Consider the following 18,656-nt stretch of genomic DNA (forward strand, 5'->3'; position numbering starts at 1 on the left):
AGTCAGGGAACATCTGAATCTTATTTAAAACTTTATTAGCTTCCCATTCGCTGCTTCAGCATTTGCTCCATAGGTCTTCCAGGCAGGCCTGGATGCGGTGCTACTTTCACGGCTCCTGTTTCCTCAAGGGGGGGGGGGGCATTTCTGAGTGCTTACAAGGATCAAGCCATGGGCAGTTGACACAAACCTGCATAAATTTTGCAGCTGTTAATTTATTTGTATCTACACAAATGTAGGGTACTTTTCAGAGAGGAAAAATGAGCTCATTCTGCTTGCTGTTGTTGGAGCTTCCTCTGAGCTACGGGGAGCCAAGAGGCTCCTCTGAGCCCAGGACAATGCACACGGATCAGGCCCCTACTTGCTCTTCCCCCACCCCAAACAAATTAAGATGCTGGGCATGTGAGGAGTGAACTGTGCAACGTTCCCAGCTTCCATGGGATCAAAGTGAAAACTAAATACCATAAACACATAATTTTTAAAAGGGAGACCCAGGGACCCCTGCTCTTTGCCGATCTCCCAAGTTTCCAAAAGGAAAACACATGTGCGCATGAGTTGCTCTGGTGGTGACTTGGCCACTGGCCTGCAAAGCTGCAAAAGTCCCATGCCGGAAGCAGAAGGGCATTTTTACCACTCCCCAAATAAATGACCCTCACCATTCACAGCTCTTATGGGTGGAGCTTCGGAAGCTGACTCACCAAGTCATGCTGCTGTTGTTATTATTACTATTGTTATTACACATACACAGTGGACGCTCGGGGTGCGAACGTGATCCATGCGGGATGCACGTTCACAACCAGCAGCGGCGCGTCTGTGCACGCGTGGGCTGTAATTCAGCGCTTCTGCGCATGCGCAAAGCACGATTTAGCGTTTCTGCACATGCGCGACTGCTGAAACCCGGGAGTAACCCATTCCGGTACTTCCAGGTTTCAGAGGTCCGCAACCCAAAAAACCGCAACCTGAAGCGTCTGTAACCCGAGGTATGACTGTATTTACCTTTCCTCCAAGGAGCTCAAGGTGGCACACACGATTCTCCCTCTTCCCATTTTATGTTCATGACTGAGAGACAGTAACTGGCCCAAGGGCACCCGCTGAGTTGGCATTTTATGGCAGAGTGAAGACCTGGCCCATAGAAAACACCATATCATCTCTATCATTAGGGAGGTCACTATTTCCACCAGGAATACACACTAGTTCCTCACACCCAGACCTGACAAGGAGCGTAAAATCTTTTTCTGAGGGAGGGGCCAAAAGGCTGGAAAGAATGAATAAAGGAAGAAAGGAATAAACCTGTAGCAATTTAAAGCACTCCCCCCCCCCCCGATATGCTCCTCCAGAATAGTGTACAGATAATGAGACGTGTTCTGCAGACTCTTAAAAATCTGGGGATGCAATTTATCCCCATGAAGTCTTCAATATGACTAATAAAAACACATTGTCCTCTAAGTCATGGATTAAAGCTGAGCTGAGCCCCTGGCAGGAGGCTCTGCCTTGCCGCCTCCCCTTCGCTGGTTCTGGCTTTGCTGATCTCCACACACACTGATTGGTAGAACAAACAATAGCAAATGCCATCTGCCATTGATCATCTGCTGCTGGGTGAGAATAGATCTTTAATCACTGTCTCCCTGGGAAGAATACAAAAATCGAGATGGATACGAAGGTGTCACAGTTGGAGAGACAATTGCAACACCTTCATTAAAAAATTTGGGACTCCAGCAGACCAAAGGCTGGCCCACTTTTTAAAAGAAAAACTATTTTATGCACTTTCTTCCAGCTGTCGGGAAGGCCCAGAAACTGATTTCAAATCACAATTGTGATACATGGATGTAGACAGGCTTTATGTTGGGGGTGGGGTATGTTTGGGGGGGGGGAGAACATCATTTAGTTAAATATTATCATTGAGTTGCTTGATTTAGGGGGGGGGGGCACCTGCCCCCTGCCCATGTTGTGATGTACTGATATATTTAATGTAGGGAGCCTCCGGCCACACAGAGAGACCCTGACAGAGGTATCAGCATTTTCCAGGTATTTCTGAAATGATGGGAAGTTGAAAATTGGTAGCTCAACAGTGAAATCAGGACATGGACCTTTTACCACATGTCCCCTTCCTTTGTGGTCAGGTATATGGCTGCCAAAGAAGAGAGGCCTTTTTAGTGGTGGTGTCCCAATGGCAGCCATTTGTGCGCAGGTGCCTGTCACCATCTCTCACCTCTAGACACTAGGTAAAGTCCATCCTGTTGCCCAGAACTTTTGATATCACTCTGTTTCCTTTCATCTGCTTTATATGTGCTTGTTTCTTACTAGATGGATTTTTTTTTATTAAAAAAAACCCACACTTTTATAATCTGGTACTGATTCCACTGTTATGTTTTGCCTGGTGTGTTTTTGAAATAGAAAAGGCAAGGCACAATTTTTAAAAATAAAATATATTGCGTTGCAGAGTTCACATGAAAACATGGACTTGCAGTGAAAATCTGACACAGCTTGAATTATAAAAGCCCCCTCCCACCTGCAAACATAGCCCCTCCATTTGGACGGGGAGGGGGAGCACTGACCTGGAAGACAACACCTCAATTTTATATGCAATAAAAAGCATACATAATGAATTAGGCCACCACTTATCCTTTGATCTCCACCTGGATATTTATGGATGGCACACTCACTCTGTAAGTGGAAGAGGCATCAAGAAGAGCTGCTTGGGCTGCTTGTGTGTGTTTTAATGTAACAAAAAGTGTTGCGGCACCTGAAAGGCTCAACAAATTTATTATAGCATAAGCTTCCACAGACTGTCTTTTGGGGTTGTTGTTTTTGTTTTAATAAATTTGTTAGTCTTTCATGTGCTACAAGACTCTTTGTTCTAAGGCAGCTTCCCCTCTGGAAAATGTAGGGCTGCCGTCCTCCTTGTCTTAAGTAGAAATCTGTTTCTGGGTCCTATGGAAATGCAAGTAAAAGTCTCACGGCTGCTGCACAGTTCAGACACTTCCTTTTTGAGAGACCTGGTCTCTCATGCCACCTCCTTTGCATATCGATGAACTTAAGCCAGGACAAAACTAGGCTTTTTTTCACCCGGGCCAAAGACTCAGTTTGGCGCACACGCACACACACAGAGGATGGGAACCTCAATGGCGCCCCTCTGGAAGCTTCACCCGGGGCACAAAGCCCTGGCTGATGGGGTCCAAAAGAAAGCAGAGCAATGTGTTTGGCACCAGCTTGGCTGCGGGACTTGCCGGGACTCCACTTCGGATTTGTGTAGTTTACTCTTTAGTCTTTTCTTCTCCTGCAGATATCCTGCAAAACAGGTAAGGTTTAGGCTAAGAGTTTTCACTCTCCTAGATGGACTACCTTCCCTGGTTGATGAGTCAGCTGAATACCTTTGGGAACTCACAAGCATGGAGATGGAGATGGCTACCCCATATTCTTTTGTTGTCAGCATCCAGCTTTGACAGGTATATTTGCTTTATCTTATTGATGGATGCATTCATGGAGGATAGGCCTATTTTGCATAAATATGATATCCAAATTAGTTTTATGATTTTTTCCTCCTATCTTTTTAAAGCTATCACTTTTATAAAAACACTTGTTAATCCAGCCTGACATTTTCATCAGGCTGCTCCCAGCTTGTGAAAAGGAAGTCTTTCTCTAGTTTGTCACACAGAGCTCTTTGTTCTACTTTACAAGGAATTATTACTCAAAAAGCATGCCTTTTTGTTGCAAAAACTCAGGTTGGTCCAGTCATGTTATGTACACTATTCTGCAGCCTATGAAAAACTGCCTTTGAGCTTTTGAAATAACAGGCTACCTGGGGTGAAAGTGGATAATGATACAATATTATTGCTAAGTATGCCCTATTGCTTTCACTTTTTCTTCCTTGGGTCTAGTAAGATAATCCACAAACCACGCTCTTTGGACAACCAGTTGTTTAAAAAGAAAAGTTTGCAAATTCTTCTCACTGCACTCTGAGTTATGTACTGTTATGAGTTATTTGGGGGGGGGGGGGGTCAGTCTTGATAATACACGCGGGTTCCTTTCCCAACCTATGATCACGTTTGTGGGCATTCCTTTGTTGAGGTAATGGTTTTGGCTGGCCAGCAAAGTGCCCTAAGCAGCATCTCCAAGAATGAGCTTGGTTGCAAAGTGATGCTGCTGTCCAGGGAGAGAGAGGTGGGCATTCACCTGGAAGGTCCTAGCAAGAAGAACAAGAGCCAGAGTTGTTGTGTGTGGAAGCTGGCAGGCACAGAGGCATGTCGTGCTCTGTGCTGGATGGTGGGGCTCCCCTGGAAACCGAATGGGAAAGCAAAATCTATGGGGGTGCTTATGCTGTGATGTCCTCTCTCCTATATGCCGGCTGTATATATGTGTAAATGAAACCACATACAGTCTCTGCTGACCTTCATTCCAGGGAAATTGAGCCCTGGGGAAGCAGAGGCAGCTCTGCAGTTTCTCATCACCCAGAGTTTGGGGTGACATTTAACAGTATGTATACATGCACAAACACACATGCACAGTACATAAATAATACACATAGCGAGCATTTTGTTCTGTTTAGAAAATATTTATGCAGGTGGCAATATCCTTCCTAACCAGATTTGAAGTTAAAGTGAGGTTTGAGTGGCCATGTTGCCCTTTTCTTCACTGTTTCCCTGCACAGATTAACTTTTACTAGTAATTACAATGTTTGACTTCCTGAAGATGCAGAGATAATGTACTGTGCATTCTCAGACCTTGTTCTAACAATCCTACAGAAAAACCCTGCTGCAATAGTGTGGAAAGACTACCACCTTGTGGAAAGCAACAGGAAAATTTGTGAGAAAATGGGGAAAGGCAGAAGTAAGCCCTAACCACGGCTCTGTGTGGGACAGATCATAGAATCTTATAGTTAGAAGGGACCCCACGGGTATTCCAATCCAACCCCCTGCAATGCAGAAATCTCAGCTAAAGCATCCATGACAGATGGCCATCCAACCTCTGTTTAAAAACCTCCAAGGAAGGAGAGTCCACCACCTCTTTTGGGAGTCTGTTCCACTGTTGAACAGCTGTTACTGTCAGAAAGTTTTTCTAAATGTTTAGTCGGAATCTCCTTTCTTGCAACTTGAAGCCATTGGTTCGAGTCCTACCCTCCAGAGCAAGAGAAAACAAGCATGCTTCCTCCTCCATGTGACAGCCCTTAAGATATTTGAAGGTGGCTATCCTATCTCTTTTCAGTCTCCTCTTTTCCAGGCTAAACCCAGCTCCTTCAAGTGCTCCTCATATGGCTTAGTTTCCAGGCCCTTGATCATCTTGGCTGCCCTCCCCTGCACACTTTCCAGCTTGTCAACATCCTTCTTAAATTGTGGTGCCCAGAATTGGGCACAGTAGTCCAGGTGTGGTCTGACCAAGTCAGAAGACAGTGGTACTATTACTTCCCTTGATCTGGACACTAGACTTCTGTTGATGCAGCCTAGAATAGCATTAGCTTTTTTTGCTTCTGCATCACACTGTTGACTCCTAAACCCCTGTACTACTAGTAAGCCAGGTGTCCCCCATCCCATATTTGTGCATCTGGTTCTTCCTGCCTAATTGCAGAACCTTACATTTGTTGAAAATCATTTTGTTAACTTGTGCCCAGTTCTCCAATCTGTTAAAGTCATTTTGAATTCTGATTCTGTCTTCTGTGGCATTAGCTACCCCTCCCAGTTTGGTGTCATCTGCAAATTGGATGAGCATTCCCTCAATTCCTTCATCCAAGTAACTTATAAAGATGTTAAACAACAAGGAAAGAACCTTGCAGCACCTCACTTGTCACTTTTTCCCAGGATGATGAGGAACCATTAGTGAGCACTCTTTGGGTTTGGTCAGTCAACTACAAACCCACCTAACAGTCACCTCGTTCAACTCACGTTTTATCAGCTTCCTCATGAGAATATCATGTGGAACTTTGTCAAAAGCCTTACTGAAATCAAGATATCCACAGCATTTCCCCAATCCACCAAGTTTGTAATTCCATAAAATGAGGTTCATCTGGCATGACTTAATTTTTGAGAAACCTATCTTGGGTCTCTACTGGACTGGACCTAACCGTCAGGGGCCCCTTTACCCTTATCCTGGGTCTTAGTAATCACAGCATCCTTTTCATAATGCTCACAGAGGAACTGTTGAATTATCTGTTCTAGGACCTTCCCTGGTATCGATACCAAGCTCACTGGTTGATAGTTAACTGGGTCTTCCTTTCCCCCTTTTTGAAGATGGGGGACAATATTTGCCCACCTCCAGTCTGTAGGAACCTCAGCTGTTCTCCAAGAATTCTCAAAGATAATAGAAAAAGGCTCTGAAATTACACCCAGAAGCTTCTTTAGTACCCTTGGATGCAGCTCATCAGGCTTTGAATTCAAGATTTGAATTAATTGAAAGTATCTAGGGGTTCCCTTCCTACCTCTTTTCCTATCTTGGGCTGCAGCTCCCCCCTTACAGCATTTATTCTGTTATCACCAGGTTGGGCATCACTTTCCTTTTGGGTGAAGACAGAGGCAAAGTAGGTGTTGAGTAGTTCTGCCTTTTCTCTGTCACCCAATAGCATTTCTCTGTCTTCATGCAGAGAACCTCCCACTTGCTTGTTCCTCCTCTTTGGACACAGCCGAAGAAACCATTATTATTATTATTACCCTCTCTTGCAAGCCTGAGCTCATTCTGAGCTTTAGCCAGCCTGACTTTCCCCCTGCAACTGTTGGCTGCTTATATATACTCCTCCTTTGTGATTTCTCCTTTCCTCCATTTCTTATACATGCCCTTCTTAATCTCAGCTCATCTGTAAGCTCCTTATGCAGCCACATTGGTTTCCTTAGATGTCTCCCACTTTTCTTTCTTGTTGGTTTTGTCTGCATTTGGGCCTTCAATATTTCTCCTTTTAGGAACTCCCATCCTTCTTGGACTCCCTTCTCATTGAATATTTCTGACCACAGGATGACACCCAGTAGCTCCTTAAGCTTTTTGAAATTGGCCTTCTTAAAGTCCAGAGTGTGTGTTTGACTACACTCAGCGTTCCCTTGCCTCTGTATCCTGAAACCCAAGAGGACATGATCATTTCTTCCCAAGTTTCCAAGCACTTCCACTTCATCGATCAGTTCCTCCCAATTGGTGAGGACCAGGTCCAAGATAGATGATCCCCTTGTTGGTTCTTCCAACTTCTGGGAAATGAAACTGTCAGTGATGCAGTAGAGGAATTTGTCAGACCTTACATTCTTGGCAGAGTTTGAGTCCCAACAGATATCATGGAAGTTGAAGTTCCCCATGATTACTATTTCTCTCCTTTTTGAATGTTTGGTAATCTGCTCTACTAAGGCATCATCTGAGTCTTCAGTCTGGCTTGTTGGTCTATAGCAGACACCCACAGTAAGGTTACGGTTGTTTCTCTCTCCTACAATTTTTACCCATATACTCTCTATCTGCTTTTCATGCTTCAGGTCATGGATTTCTTCACAAGTGTACACATCCTTTATATACAATGAAGACATTATCCCCATTTCCAGGTGCTCTTTTGTCATTCGTATTGTTTTCTCCCTCCCCCTCAGGATCTAGTGTAAAGCTCTCCTGATCAGATTTTAAAGACTCTTGGCAAACACATTCTTGCCAACTGCTGTGAGGTGCAACCCATCTCTCGCCAGAAGTCCTTCCTCAAGGAAGCGGAGACCATGTTCCAGGAAGCCAAATCCTTCCTGGCGACACCACCTGCACAGCCAGTAAAGGTAAAAAGGTAAAGGTACCCCTGCCCTTACGGGCCAGTCTTGACAGACTCTAGGGTTGTGCGCCCATCTCACTCAAGAGGCCGGGGGCCAGCGCTGTCCGGAGACACTTCCGGGTCACATGGCCAGCGTGACGAAGCTGCATCTGGCAAGCCAGCGCGGCACACGGAAACGCCGTTTACCTTCCCGCTAGTAAGCGGTCCCTATTTATCTACTTGCACCCGAGGGTGCTTTCGAACTGCTAGGTTGGCAGGCGCTGGGACCCAGTAGTTTACCTCAAGTATTTTCCTCTCTCTTCTTGGGCCACGACCTTCAACAGGAAGGAGTGGTGAAAAAAGTGTGTGTTTTTTAAAGTTCACAGTGCAATTTATTTCAATATTATTTGGCTGCCTATTGATTTGGTTATTTAATATCATCAACCGCTTGTCATGAAAGCCACAATGAGCTGCATATAAAATATTTTTATTTGGCAATATTATATACACATAACGACAGAAATAAAGAGCAGACAAACAGTACCATTTAGATGACCCTTGAGCCAAGGCACACTTACTGAGCCAGGCAAGGCTTTTATCTGCTAGCAAATGAGCCAGTCATAAACTGAGCAATGCTATGTAAGAATTTGCCCAAGGAAGACAATTACCCCCTACAAAAGTGTTTTCCACAAAATGCAGTATTTGGCAATGTACTCCTTTTCCCCATGATATGGACTCACATAAAGCACCTGATTTATGATCAAGGCAGATACACGTTAAATCTGAATTATTTTGCTTAAAATCATTCATCATTAATTGCTGACCTATGATTCCAGAACAATAAATCATAATTCCGCATTCTACAAATGTTAGCATTAGTGTGGCCAAAAATGGCCAAGTACATGAACAACTAACCAAAAGTGAAGCAAATGAGCATTAAGAGGGGAACATAAACCAAAATGCTCACAAAGGCAAAATATGTGACTTAATGTTACAGAAAAACAAATGGACAGACTGAAAAAGTACTGAATTTTAGATAGCAAAATCCTTCATTTGTAAATAAAATAAAAAATGGCAGTAGAAGTACTTGATTTACTATGTAGTCTGTAAACAAGACTTGCTTAACAAGAACAGTACCCCAGCTGCAAAAGTGCACACAAGCTCCTGTAAACAGAGAACTCTTAATGCGTTAGCACATGTGCCTTGTTGAAGAGCAGCCCAGAATTCAGCACAGGATGTTTCCAACAATTATATAGTTTGCTGTATGAAGCTCACCATGTTCCTAAACCCATTTGTTCATTTACACATATTCATTTTGTGAATGTGTGATAGTCCGAACATACATTAACTTGTGCCAATCATCTCAGCCGAAACAGTGATCTATTTTAAAACCTAAATATATGCAATGTTAAAGGTAATGAGAGGCTGTTCATTAGCTGACATAAATAAAGGTGTCATTACTAATACAGGTATGATCCCTACAGTGCAACTCACTTAATGGCCAGTCAGAAATGGGTTTGAAATCCTGAATCAAAAGAACTCCTGTATTGTACTGGCTACAAAACCAGCTGAACACCAAACAAAATGTTCCTGAGTCATTTCTGGATGTTTTCATTACAAACAACATGAATAATTTTTGAATAAACATAGAAAATATACTCTGAATAGAAAACACATTGCCTTCTGTTAAAAGAAAGAATCTGTATTACTATCACAAGCATTTCCCAACATCAAAAATTTATCTCAATGCACCAAGTAAATTTGAGAAGAGGACGGAGTAGTTAATTTGCTCAAACAAATGTTCATTTAAGATTCATATTAAACAGACCTTAATAATTTTGGTCAACTAAAGTGAAAGGAATGATTCAATATAATTCTATTTATCTTTGGAAAAGAAATTACGACATTTAAATATTGCAATTATGGCTACATTCAAATATGTCAAAATAATATTTTTTTGAGAGGCCAGTCTAGGCAGCTCAACCTCCATCTCCCACCACAAACTGAGCATCACCAGGCATGAATGTATCCACACAGTTTCCATAAAATTCATTCTCTGAAAGGCCACATGAATGAAAGATGTTACTGTTATTAAGATGGTTCCTGTGGTCTGCTTAATCTTAAAGATGCTTGTTTCACCAACTTCTGCTGATGTCTTGTTGCTTGAGCTTCATCAATAGCATGACAGATCCTCTGGGAAGCAAACAGATTATTATTAGCCACCAAACCTCACAAAAGACTTCACGGAAAAACTGAATGATTATTTCTTGGAGATGCAAAAACTTGAACTTGGCTAAGCTAATAGCAACCAGAAATAAAAATTAAAAGAGCCTGAGAGAGGCATGGAAACAAGAGTCTGTAAGAGAAACTGCCTAAATCAACTCATTAAGATGCCCTCGTGCAGGGATTCTCAACCTCCAGAGCCCACTTGAAACAGCTGAAAATTACCAAATCCCACCAGTCACCAAATTAGTAGTGAAATGGCAAACCCAGTCACAAAATAGTGGCAGATGGAGACAGAATTGGGCACAATCACCTGGCAACTGCTGACACTACTTTCCAAAGATAACCCATTTTTGGAAATTGCTACTTTCTTTGCCACAATGTTTTCCTTGTGGAAAGGCATTCCATAGCTCAGATTTCTTCAAGCTTAAGTACAGATGTTTGCACTGGTGGTATTGTGATCCACTCTCCCTATTTTAGGCAGAATTTGCCGATCTAGAGGTGCAAAGTGCAGAAGGCTTCTTCTTTTACATTTGTTCCTCCCTACCCTGAAAACCGATTTTTACCCGTTTCTTGTAATTTATTCTCCCATTTGCCTTTAACACTCACATTGTACCTTGTTCTTTTTCAATTAATATTCCAGAAGGAACTGAGGGATGGGGTGACTTTTTGGCAAGATTAATAATTCCACCACCACTGAAAAGGCAAGTCCAGTAGTTTCAAGGTGTGGTCAGATAGTCACAACTGCTACTGAGACCGACAACCAAGGAAGAGCACATGGCCCTATTAATTTAGCATGATACTCTTCAGTGTCCTCAACCACACAGTGGGTAGCGGAATATGGGATTCCATTCTCCAAGACCAGTATTCAAGCATGAGACTGAAAAGGAGCTCTTCCCTTCTTCCTTTTTATTGAGGAAAGAACTTCAAGGGTGAAGGAACGCTAACCTGAAGACCACTGAAGAAAGCGGAGATTTATTAATCTAGGTGCCAACTGCAGTTATCGTGCCTTGCGGTGAAAAGCACTGCACCAGGACAAAGCTGCCCCAGGGCACTGGTGGAAATGCACTGAAGTTCAAATCAAGAGCACCTGAGTGGTGAAGACCAGCGTTCTGCCATATGTTTACACTGGGAATGTAGTACTAGTTCCAATATCATAATTACCCTTGCTGAAGCTGAATTCTTGAGCTGGATTTTCTTTACCGATTCTTGTCCCGAGTTCTCTCTCTTGTGAAATGTTAACAGCCCTTGGTCCTGTTAGAAAAACCAGAACAATTTAAAATAACTGCAAAAATGTTATTACATTCCACTATTAAAAAGAGCATAATCAGATCAGCCACGGTCACAATTTTATTATAAAAGAAAATTAGACATAAAGTTATTCCCTGTTCTATTTTGTGTTTGTGAGATTACACCCAACACCAAAGTATTCGCTTATTGTTTCTAGAACAAGTGTGAATCTGTTCCTCTTACCTTAACAAAGATCTGCAGTGTGTTTTCATCCACAACTGGTGGCCGTGTGAAGTCTTCATATGAATAATCCCAATCTGTTGTTATGTGCCCTAAAATCTCCACCTCCTTTATGAACATAACTCTCCTAGATGAAGACAGAAACATGTCAATATTTTCTCTTTATTAAACACTTGAGTGTTCGGCACACTCACAAAACCCAAGACCACTCAGTACAGAAATATCTACTTTTGTGGACCATGCACATGACACAAAATACATTTTAACTTCAGCATATTAGAAGTTATACATCTTTGGCCACAAAATTGTTCAAACTGGACTTAAATTGGCAGATGAAATAAGCCCTTTTGCAGCAGTGTTACAAAATAGCGTGGAGAGAAGTGTAATCAATATCAGCAGATATTTCAATGAGAAAACCTTTGCCCAAAAGCAAAGTGATGGGTTCCCTGAGTGGGCTTTCAACAAAAGATAATGAAGGCATGTGACCAAGGAGGAATGCACATTAATATCCAAGCTGGAAAAGAGCTCTGTGGGAAAGCAGCTTTTTATGCAGGAGGTTCCAGATTCAATCCTGGATAACATCTCTAAAGGCACAGGTTTCTGGTAACGTGAAAGATCCCTGGAAGGACCTGGACACAAACCAGAGAACAGTACTAGTCTTCCTGGACCATATATGAACAGAAAGGGAGATTTTATTCATCATGAGATGAATAAAATTCATATTAGTCATATTAGACTTGGCCTCAGTGCAGCAGAATCTGGATCTCAAGTAGAAATCAGCAACCGGAGGCCCCAGAACCTAATGCAGTTCTTGAGTACCACCATCTGATCTCTAGGTGCTCGTAGGCAAAGGGGGGGGGGGTGGCTGAAGCAAGACCATGTTTAGAAAAGAAGCAGCCTAGCCCATCGCCATCCATGGCCTCAACAGAAAAACCAGAATCCTGGACATTCTACCCCTGAGATGTGCTTCCTCCTACATATAATTCAATTTAATTTGCAAGCAAAGAGGAAAGAGGGAATTCCCACAGAGGCCTTCAATATAATCCTGGCTCAATATTAACTCTCCACAGAGCGGCAGTGTGTGCCTTTTGACTAGGTGAGGATTGGTTTGACCAAAGGAAATACCCCCAGAACACTGGCTGAATTCCTCTGCTTTAGTCAGCACAATAATACCTGTTGGTTACGACAATGTGCGCCTTTCTGCCCCCTGGAACAGCACAGTGGTACTGGAAGCTTTCTCCAGCCAGCTTCTTGATATGAGAATTCTGCAGCAGGATGAGGGTGAAAAAACAAAAGACACATTTCTAGTCTCAGTTAGAATTTCAAACCCACACGAGGTAACAATTACAAGGCTTGGACTGAATTCTAGAAAAGGGAGTTCTCCCAGTGGATCTGCCCACCCTTCCCCCCACTCCCCAAGAAAGCATATTTAGTGTTGGGGGGAGACAGTCAATTTGCATAGTGCTTTAGAGTCCAGAACTGAATCCCATATTCGTTAACAATGAAGATTCCCCCCTTAAATTTAGAAATCTGTGTAATTATCCATTTGCCAAATTGCTGGCATTCTTTCCTGTGCAAGACTTGAGTGCATAAAATATCCAAAGTGACAAAAAGAATAATACATTAAACTATGTTGTTGTTTTTAAAGAGAAGTCCACAGGGCACAGCCTGCTACCCCACAGTAGAACGGGGGGGGGGGGGGTGTCACTTTAAGAGGAAGAATGTAGTAATTCTGTATTTTGCAACATCAATTCAGACAGGCTTCAGCTTTCGTTTTCTCCATGTCATAATTTTATTTCCATCAGTCTAGAAGTACTTCTTTCAATCATAGAAAAAAGATTATATCATTATAACATACAGGTTATAAAATCTCTGAAAAGTTGCAATAAGGAAAATGGGGGGGGGAGTTCACACATTCAAGTGCAAATCTAAAATAGGAAATAGCAGTACTTGTTTGATCAAAACCAGAAGTCCCAGCTGACTAAACATGCTACACAGAGTTGTTCTTTATGAGCTCCAGATGCCAGCGTGGCATGCAGAGGCATAGTTGTGCCCACAGAGGCTTCCCCTGGCACGGGCAGGGTCCCCTTCTCTGAATGAAACGAGGCTTGGAAGAAGCCCTGGGACCAAAAAAAGGTCAGCAATCCTTGAATTAACTGAAACTACGTTTTACAATTTTTAAAAACAAAAGAAGGCAAAGATACAAGATAAGAAGAACGCACATTAAGATAATATAAAGGCAAACTACACATTTATGAATAAATGCCTGATTATGTAACAGAATCTGCGATTATTCAAACATCATCTTGTGACATGCAGCCCTATGAGTTGCATAAAACTCTTGCCTTCCACCACTCAGCTCCATTCTCCCCCCTCCTTCCATAAGAAGGATCAGGCCTGCTGGATCAGGCCAACGGCCTATCAGTCCAGCATCCTGTTCTCACTGTGGCTATCAGATGCCCCAGTAGGAAACCGAACCCAGGACCAGAACCCAGGAGCACTCTCCCCTCCTGTGGCTTGTAGCAACTGGAATTCAGAACCATTACTGCCTCTGATTGTGGAGGTAGAGCTGAGGCATCATGGCTAGGAACCATCAAGAGCCGTCTCCTCCATGAATCTGTCCAATATTCGTTTAAAGCCATCCATGTTGGTGGCCATCACTGCCTCCCCTGGGAGAGAGTGCCAGTGTTTTCTATGTCCTGCATGAAGACATCCTTTCCACCTTATACCTCAATTCATTTGTCAACCCAATTCAGGATTGCAAGGGACTTCAGGACTAAACTGAGCTCTTCCCCCAGCCTTAGGCATTGAGTAGCTTATGCGCTATGGAAATTTTAGCTAGATCAAAAACAGGTATCCACTAACTCAGGGATGGGGTAAGAAACAGCTACCTACGAATGCTGGGCTGGCAAGAGAAAAAGGGGGAGACCATAATGAAGCTCAGAATGCTAACAGCAGAGAATGGTCAAGGATGCTGCTTGTTTTGGGACTCCTTCCCTCTCAAGCAAGGAAGCACCCCGACCAGGTGTCCTCCAGATGGTTTGGACTACAACTCCCATCAGTCCAACCCAGCACAGAAGGGGAGGGGGAAGGCTGCTCTAAAGCAACAGGACACACACACACACAAAGAGGCGAATACACTTAAAGAAATGTTCTCTGAAGTTAAGCCCAAAATCCTTGCCAAAAAAAGTGTGCATGGCATTATATTTGCACAAAGATTCTGTGATAATTACAAAATACATTTGAGAAAATAAATTACTCAAAACATTTGAGCACCAATATTAAATCTCACATTTAATACTGCTTTTTATTTTTTATTGAAAATATTTCTCAGAAAAGAGAAGGCTCTCTCATGAGTTGCCACATGAGAGCAACTCAGAAGTACATAAACAGGCAAAAAAAAATTTTTTTTTTAAGGAGCACAATTATTTATATATTTGTTGCTAAAGCATATGGGACATTTCTTAATCTAATTTAACAAAAACTAGCAGGCACCTACTGTTCAAGAAAATGCATGCCTATAATAATTTTTTTTCACAGCATGTTTCAATACACAAAAGTTACACTGTCTCCAAACATATCTTATTACCTCTAATTAATATAGTTATGGAAATATTTATATTGAACAGCATCATCCTAAAAGAAAATACAGATAAACAAAAACAAATGGCTGCTTTTGAGCATCAAGGCATCAACATCAATTTTCAACAATCTGAGTAGATTGTTTTAAAACTGGTGTTTCTATACAACTTTCACACAGGGTTTTGATTTAGAGATTGATGGAATATATCACTCTTAGCTTGACCCTCACTCCTCTCCTCCTGTCAGAGTTGCTGATGCTGGAAGAGAAAGGTGTGCTTTTTTCAGGCTGGGTGTAGGAGAGGAGTGATGGCTGCCATCAAACCAGCTTCCCGTCTATGTGTGCTGAGTAGAAAAAGCAGACAGTCCCTTAACATCCTACATCCAGCCTCTTTTGTATGAATAAGGAAACATGAAAGACTAGCCCATATTCATGAATTTGCAATGGCTAGCTACACATGAGCAAAATTATTTTACTATTTACATATATGCCAATATACAACGCTGACACTTCAACTAGCCAATGCTACACTGTCACTGATCTCTCTTGCTCTTAATTATAGAAAAGCATCAAGCAATAATTGGCACATTAAAAAATATAGATGTAAACTCTTTTCCACTCCTGTTAACCATCACCACCAACCGAAAGACAATTTTCATGGTGTGCAGCTAACCTCAGGGATAAAAATAAATACATTCCTATCATTTGAAGTAGGCAGTACCAGTGAAAGATGCTCTGTGGGAAGATACAGAATGCAATGGATTCTTGTTGAATCATGCCCTAAATTTTAAGATAGAGCAAAGCAGACAAATAGGATTAAATATAGAAAAAGATAATGGAAACCGTAGACTCCATTATTCCAGTTGTTGCTGCGTAAGCATAGTGGGAGAGAGGAAGAAAGGAGAAATACATTAGAAACTGATCAGATGCTGGAAGTAATGAACAGGAAGGCAACAGACAAAAAGGAAAAGAACAGAACTTTCAGTTTATGGGTACCTATTTTGAATGGAATTTCACTTCTGGCTTAGAAGAGATTGCGAATAAATAATTCAAGATAAATGCCCCTTAAGTAATAGGTTTCTGTATTATTGTTCTCAATGTATATCTCACCTCCCCAAATATCAGCAAGAGATATGCTTCCTGTTAATGCATAAATAATTGCATGTATTTAAAGGAAATAAAAACATCACCCTATAATACTATTTAATACTGTTGAAGAGCCTAGCAAAAACAACAGGCAAATTAATAAAATGAAACATGCTTCTACATCATTTCTGAATTCCCATGTTCTTTCTCCAAGCCCAGAAGGGCGCATGTAAAGTTATCCAGTGCTATTTTCCTGTGGGGACGCAGACCCCTAAACATTTTGTGAATCTTTGTACTTTTGCCCATTTACTATATTTATTTTCCCTGATTTGAAATATAAAATGGTGATTATCTTGAGTCAAAATGAGAGTACCCCCAAACATTTTTTAAAGAAAAAAAGCACTGAAGTTATCCCATGAATCAGACTAGGATGAGAAAGAAGGGCTTGCCGAAAGCCACCCAAATTTTTTTGTGGCTGAGCAAGAACTTGAACCCAGGTCTCCCCACTCCAAATCCAACACATCTATTCTGTGACTATGCCACATTGGTCTTGGGTTGTAAAAAGCAATCTCCTTGGTGACTAAAGACATTCCAATAAACCAACAGTGTGTGAAAAATGAAGTATCAGGTTAGGCTGGGCTGCAGTTCGCATAGATTTGTTTCCCAGGCACAAATATATGACAGTTATCATGTTCTTAGGTGTCATGATGCAGATAGCAAGTCAACTCCCAACAATAAACTAAGCAAGAAAAAGTCTAAATATAGCTACATTCTGAATCCTTTGTGGGATGCAAGGTTTTAACTCTCAAGACAATGGTGCAGAATTTGGAAATGTATTCTGCCACACATATAGACCCCTTCATGAATAGTCAAACTCTAAAGTAAAAAACCATCAGAAATGGATCACACCTGGGAACATTATAGACAAAATCCACAGGCAGAAGCAACGATTCAGATGTGGAGTATTTTTCACATAAAAACTTTGTGGGTGAAATTTCCTCCACTAATATTTGGACACTTTAAATACATTTATTATATTTTTTTACTGTTAAAGCTGGGATATATGACAAAGCATACCTCAAATAAGTCATACCCCTCAGCTTCACCCCTGTCATAGGGCCGAATGATGCCATCTTCACGAATGAGACGTGGAGGACGGAGATTTGATACTTCTTCGGTTGATTCTGCCACCCTGTCAAATATCATTGTGAACAATGCAGATTTCCATTTTCTATGTCGTAAATTCATTTAATTTTTTTATCATTTCAGGATTAATCAGTCTTTGCATACTGTTTCCCATGCAAGTTGACTATTACAAGAATCAGTTCAAGCTTTCAAGACAATGAAAATACTAAACAAGAAGTTGTTATTCCGAAACTGAATTATCGTAAGCAACTGAGTTATAAAAAAAAAAGTGGCGCACGTAGTGCCCTAATAATAATGCAATTCAAAGTGCTAGTTAAGCCCTGAATTGACTTGGAATCAGATTATCTAAAATATCACATTCTCTTATACAAGTTAGTCCTGGTTTAAAAATTTTCAGCAGATGCTCTTCTTTCCGTCCCACATTTGGGACAACACCTGAACCACATTTGGTGGAAACTGGAAAGATGGCTTCTCAATGGTTGCTCCCAGTCCAACCCCCTGTCCCTCTTACCTCTGGATCCCCTGGAATGTGCTGCTTGCCATGTCTATGACACCTCCTGTTGGACGGGCCACAACACCAACAAGACCCTTCCCGATCCCTTTGAAGAAGCCAGCGGCACCTTCCTTTTTGGCACCTTCCAGCATAAGAATATAAAACAGAATTGCATCTTCTTGCAACAAGCTAGGTTTCAAGACTCAAAGTATTCAATTCTGCTAGTTACATAATTCCTCCATAAGGAGTGTTGGTTCTCTACTTAAAATATCACTTTTTATAGAGTAATAGAATTATAGAGTTGGAAGGGACCCTGAGGGTTATTAGTCCAACTGTTTAATACTGTTAGAACTATAGTAGGTTTTATTTGAATAAAATGGTATTAAAAAATTTTACCTAGCAATTCTAAAACTATGAAATTCCTCAACATCCCAAGTCAGGATATCAGAGCTCACCTTCTACAGGTTTCGTGACTACCCCAGTCACTCCATCGAAAACCCCCTTAAAGGAAATAGAGAGAACAGCAAGTCAAAATCAAAAAGCTACAAATTAGTTTCATCCACCGTCCTCTAAGTTTTCTACTTTCAGCCTTTGGACCTCAATATTCAAAACAGTCTCTCTTGGGGCAAGTTCACAAACTATCACGGTGATGAAATGGGCACACGCAGCCCAACATGCACAATTTAGTGTTATATATTTTAAAGACATTGTCCATGATTCACACAGAAATTAATAAATACTGAAACAATATTTTCAAAGTTCAGTTGATATAGTTGACAAAGACCTATTAAGGCGTAAGCGCAAGTCACAAAAGGGCTCAGAAGGCCACTTATGATGTCCTAACCTTGCTGACAAGGAGGGTACTCAAAAGTTAGCTCACCCCAGACCAACTCAGGGACCACAGATAACAGATGCACTAAAACAAGAAGGCAAACACAGCACTAAGTGGCAGATGATGATCAAGCAACTAT

The 18,656-nt window shown here is 41.6% G+C and overlaps 1 protein-coding gene across 5 annotated transcripts in view; it reads right to left on the reverse strand.

The window, feature by feature from the left end:
* Window positions 1–8,158: 8,158 nt before the first annotated feature.
* The window catches only part of VPS13C (vacuolar protein sorting 13 homolog C), a 103,275-nt gene continuing 92,777 nt past the window's right edge, over window positions 8,159–18,656 (reverse strand). For 4 of the 5 annotated variants that reach the window (XM_077918825.1, XM_077918824.1, XM_077918828.1 and 1 more), the window contains 7 exons: window positions 18,141–18,186; window positions 17,704–17,827; window positions 17,124–17,238; window positions 12,554–12,645; window positions 11,384–11,507; window positions 11,075–11,164; window positions 8,159–9,880 (listed from right to left, as the gene is read on the reverse strand). In XM_077918825.1, coding sequence (XP_077774951.1) covers window positions 9,779–9,880; window positions 11,075–11,164; window positions 11,384–11,507; window positions 12,554–12,645; window positions 17,124–17,238; window positions 17,704–17,827; window positions 18,141–18,186 — 693 coding nt within the window. In that variant the 3' untranslated portion in view covers window positions 8,159–9,778. Of the gene's footprint in view, window positions 9,881–11,074; window positions 11,165–11,383; window positions 11,508–12,553; window positions 12,646–13,084; window positions 15,830–17,123; window positions 17,239–17,703; window positions 17,828–18,140; window positions 18,187–18,656 lie in introns of those variants that run through there. The other variant, XM_077918827.1, reaches the window with a different exon arrangement.

This window comes from Podarcis muralis, chromosome 14, assembly GCF_964188315.1.
Source record: "Podarcis muralis chromosome 14, rPodMur119.hap1.1, whole genome shotgun sequence".
In the NCBI taxonomy this organism is placed as follows: Eukaryota; Metazoa; Chordata; class Lepidosauria; order Squamata; family Lacertidae; genus Podarcis; species Podarcis muralis.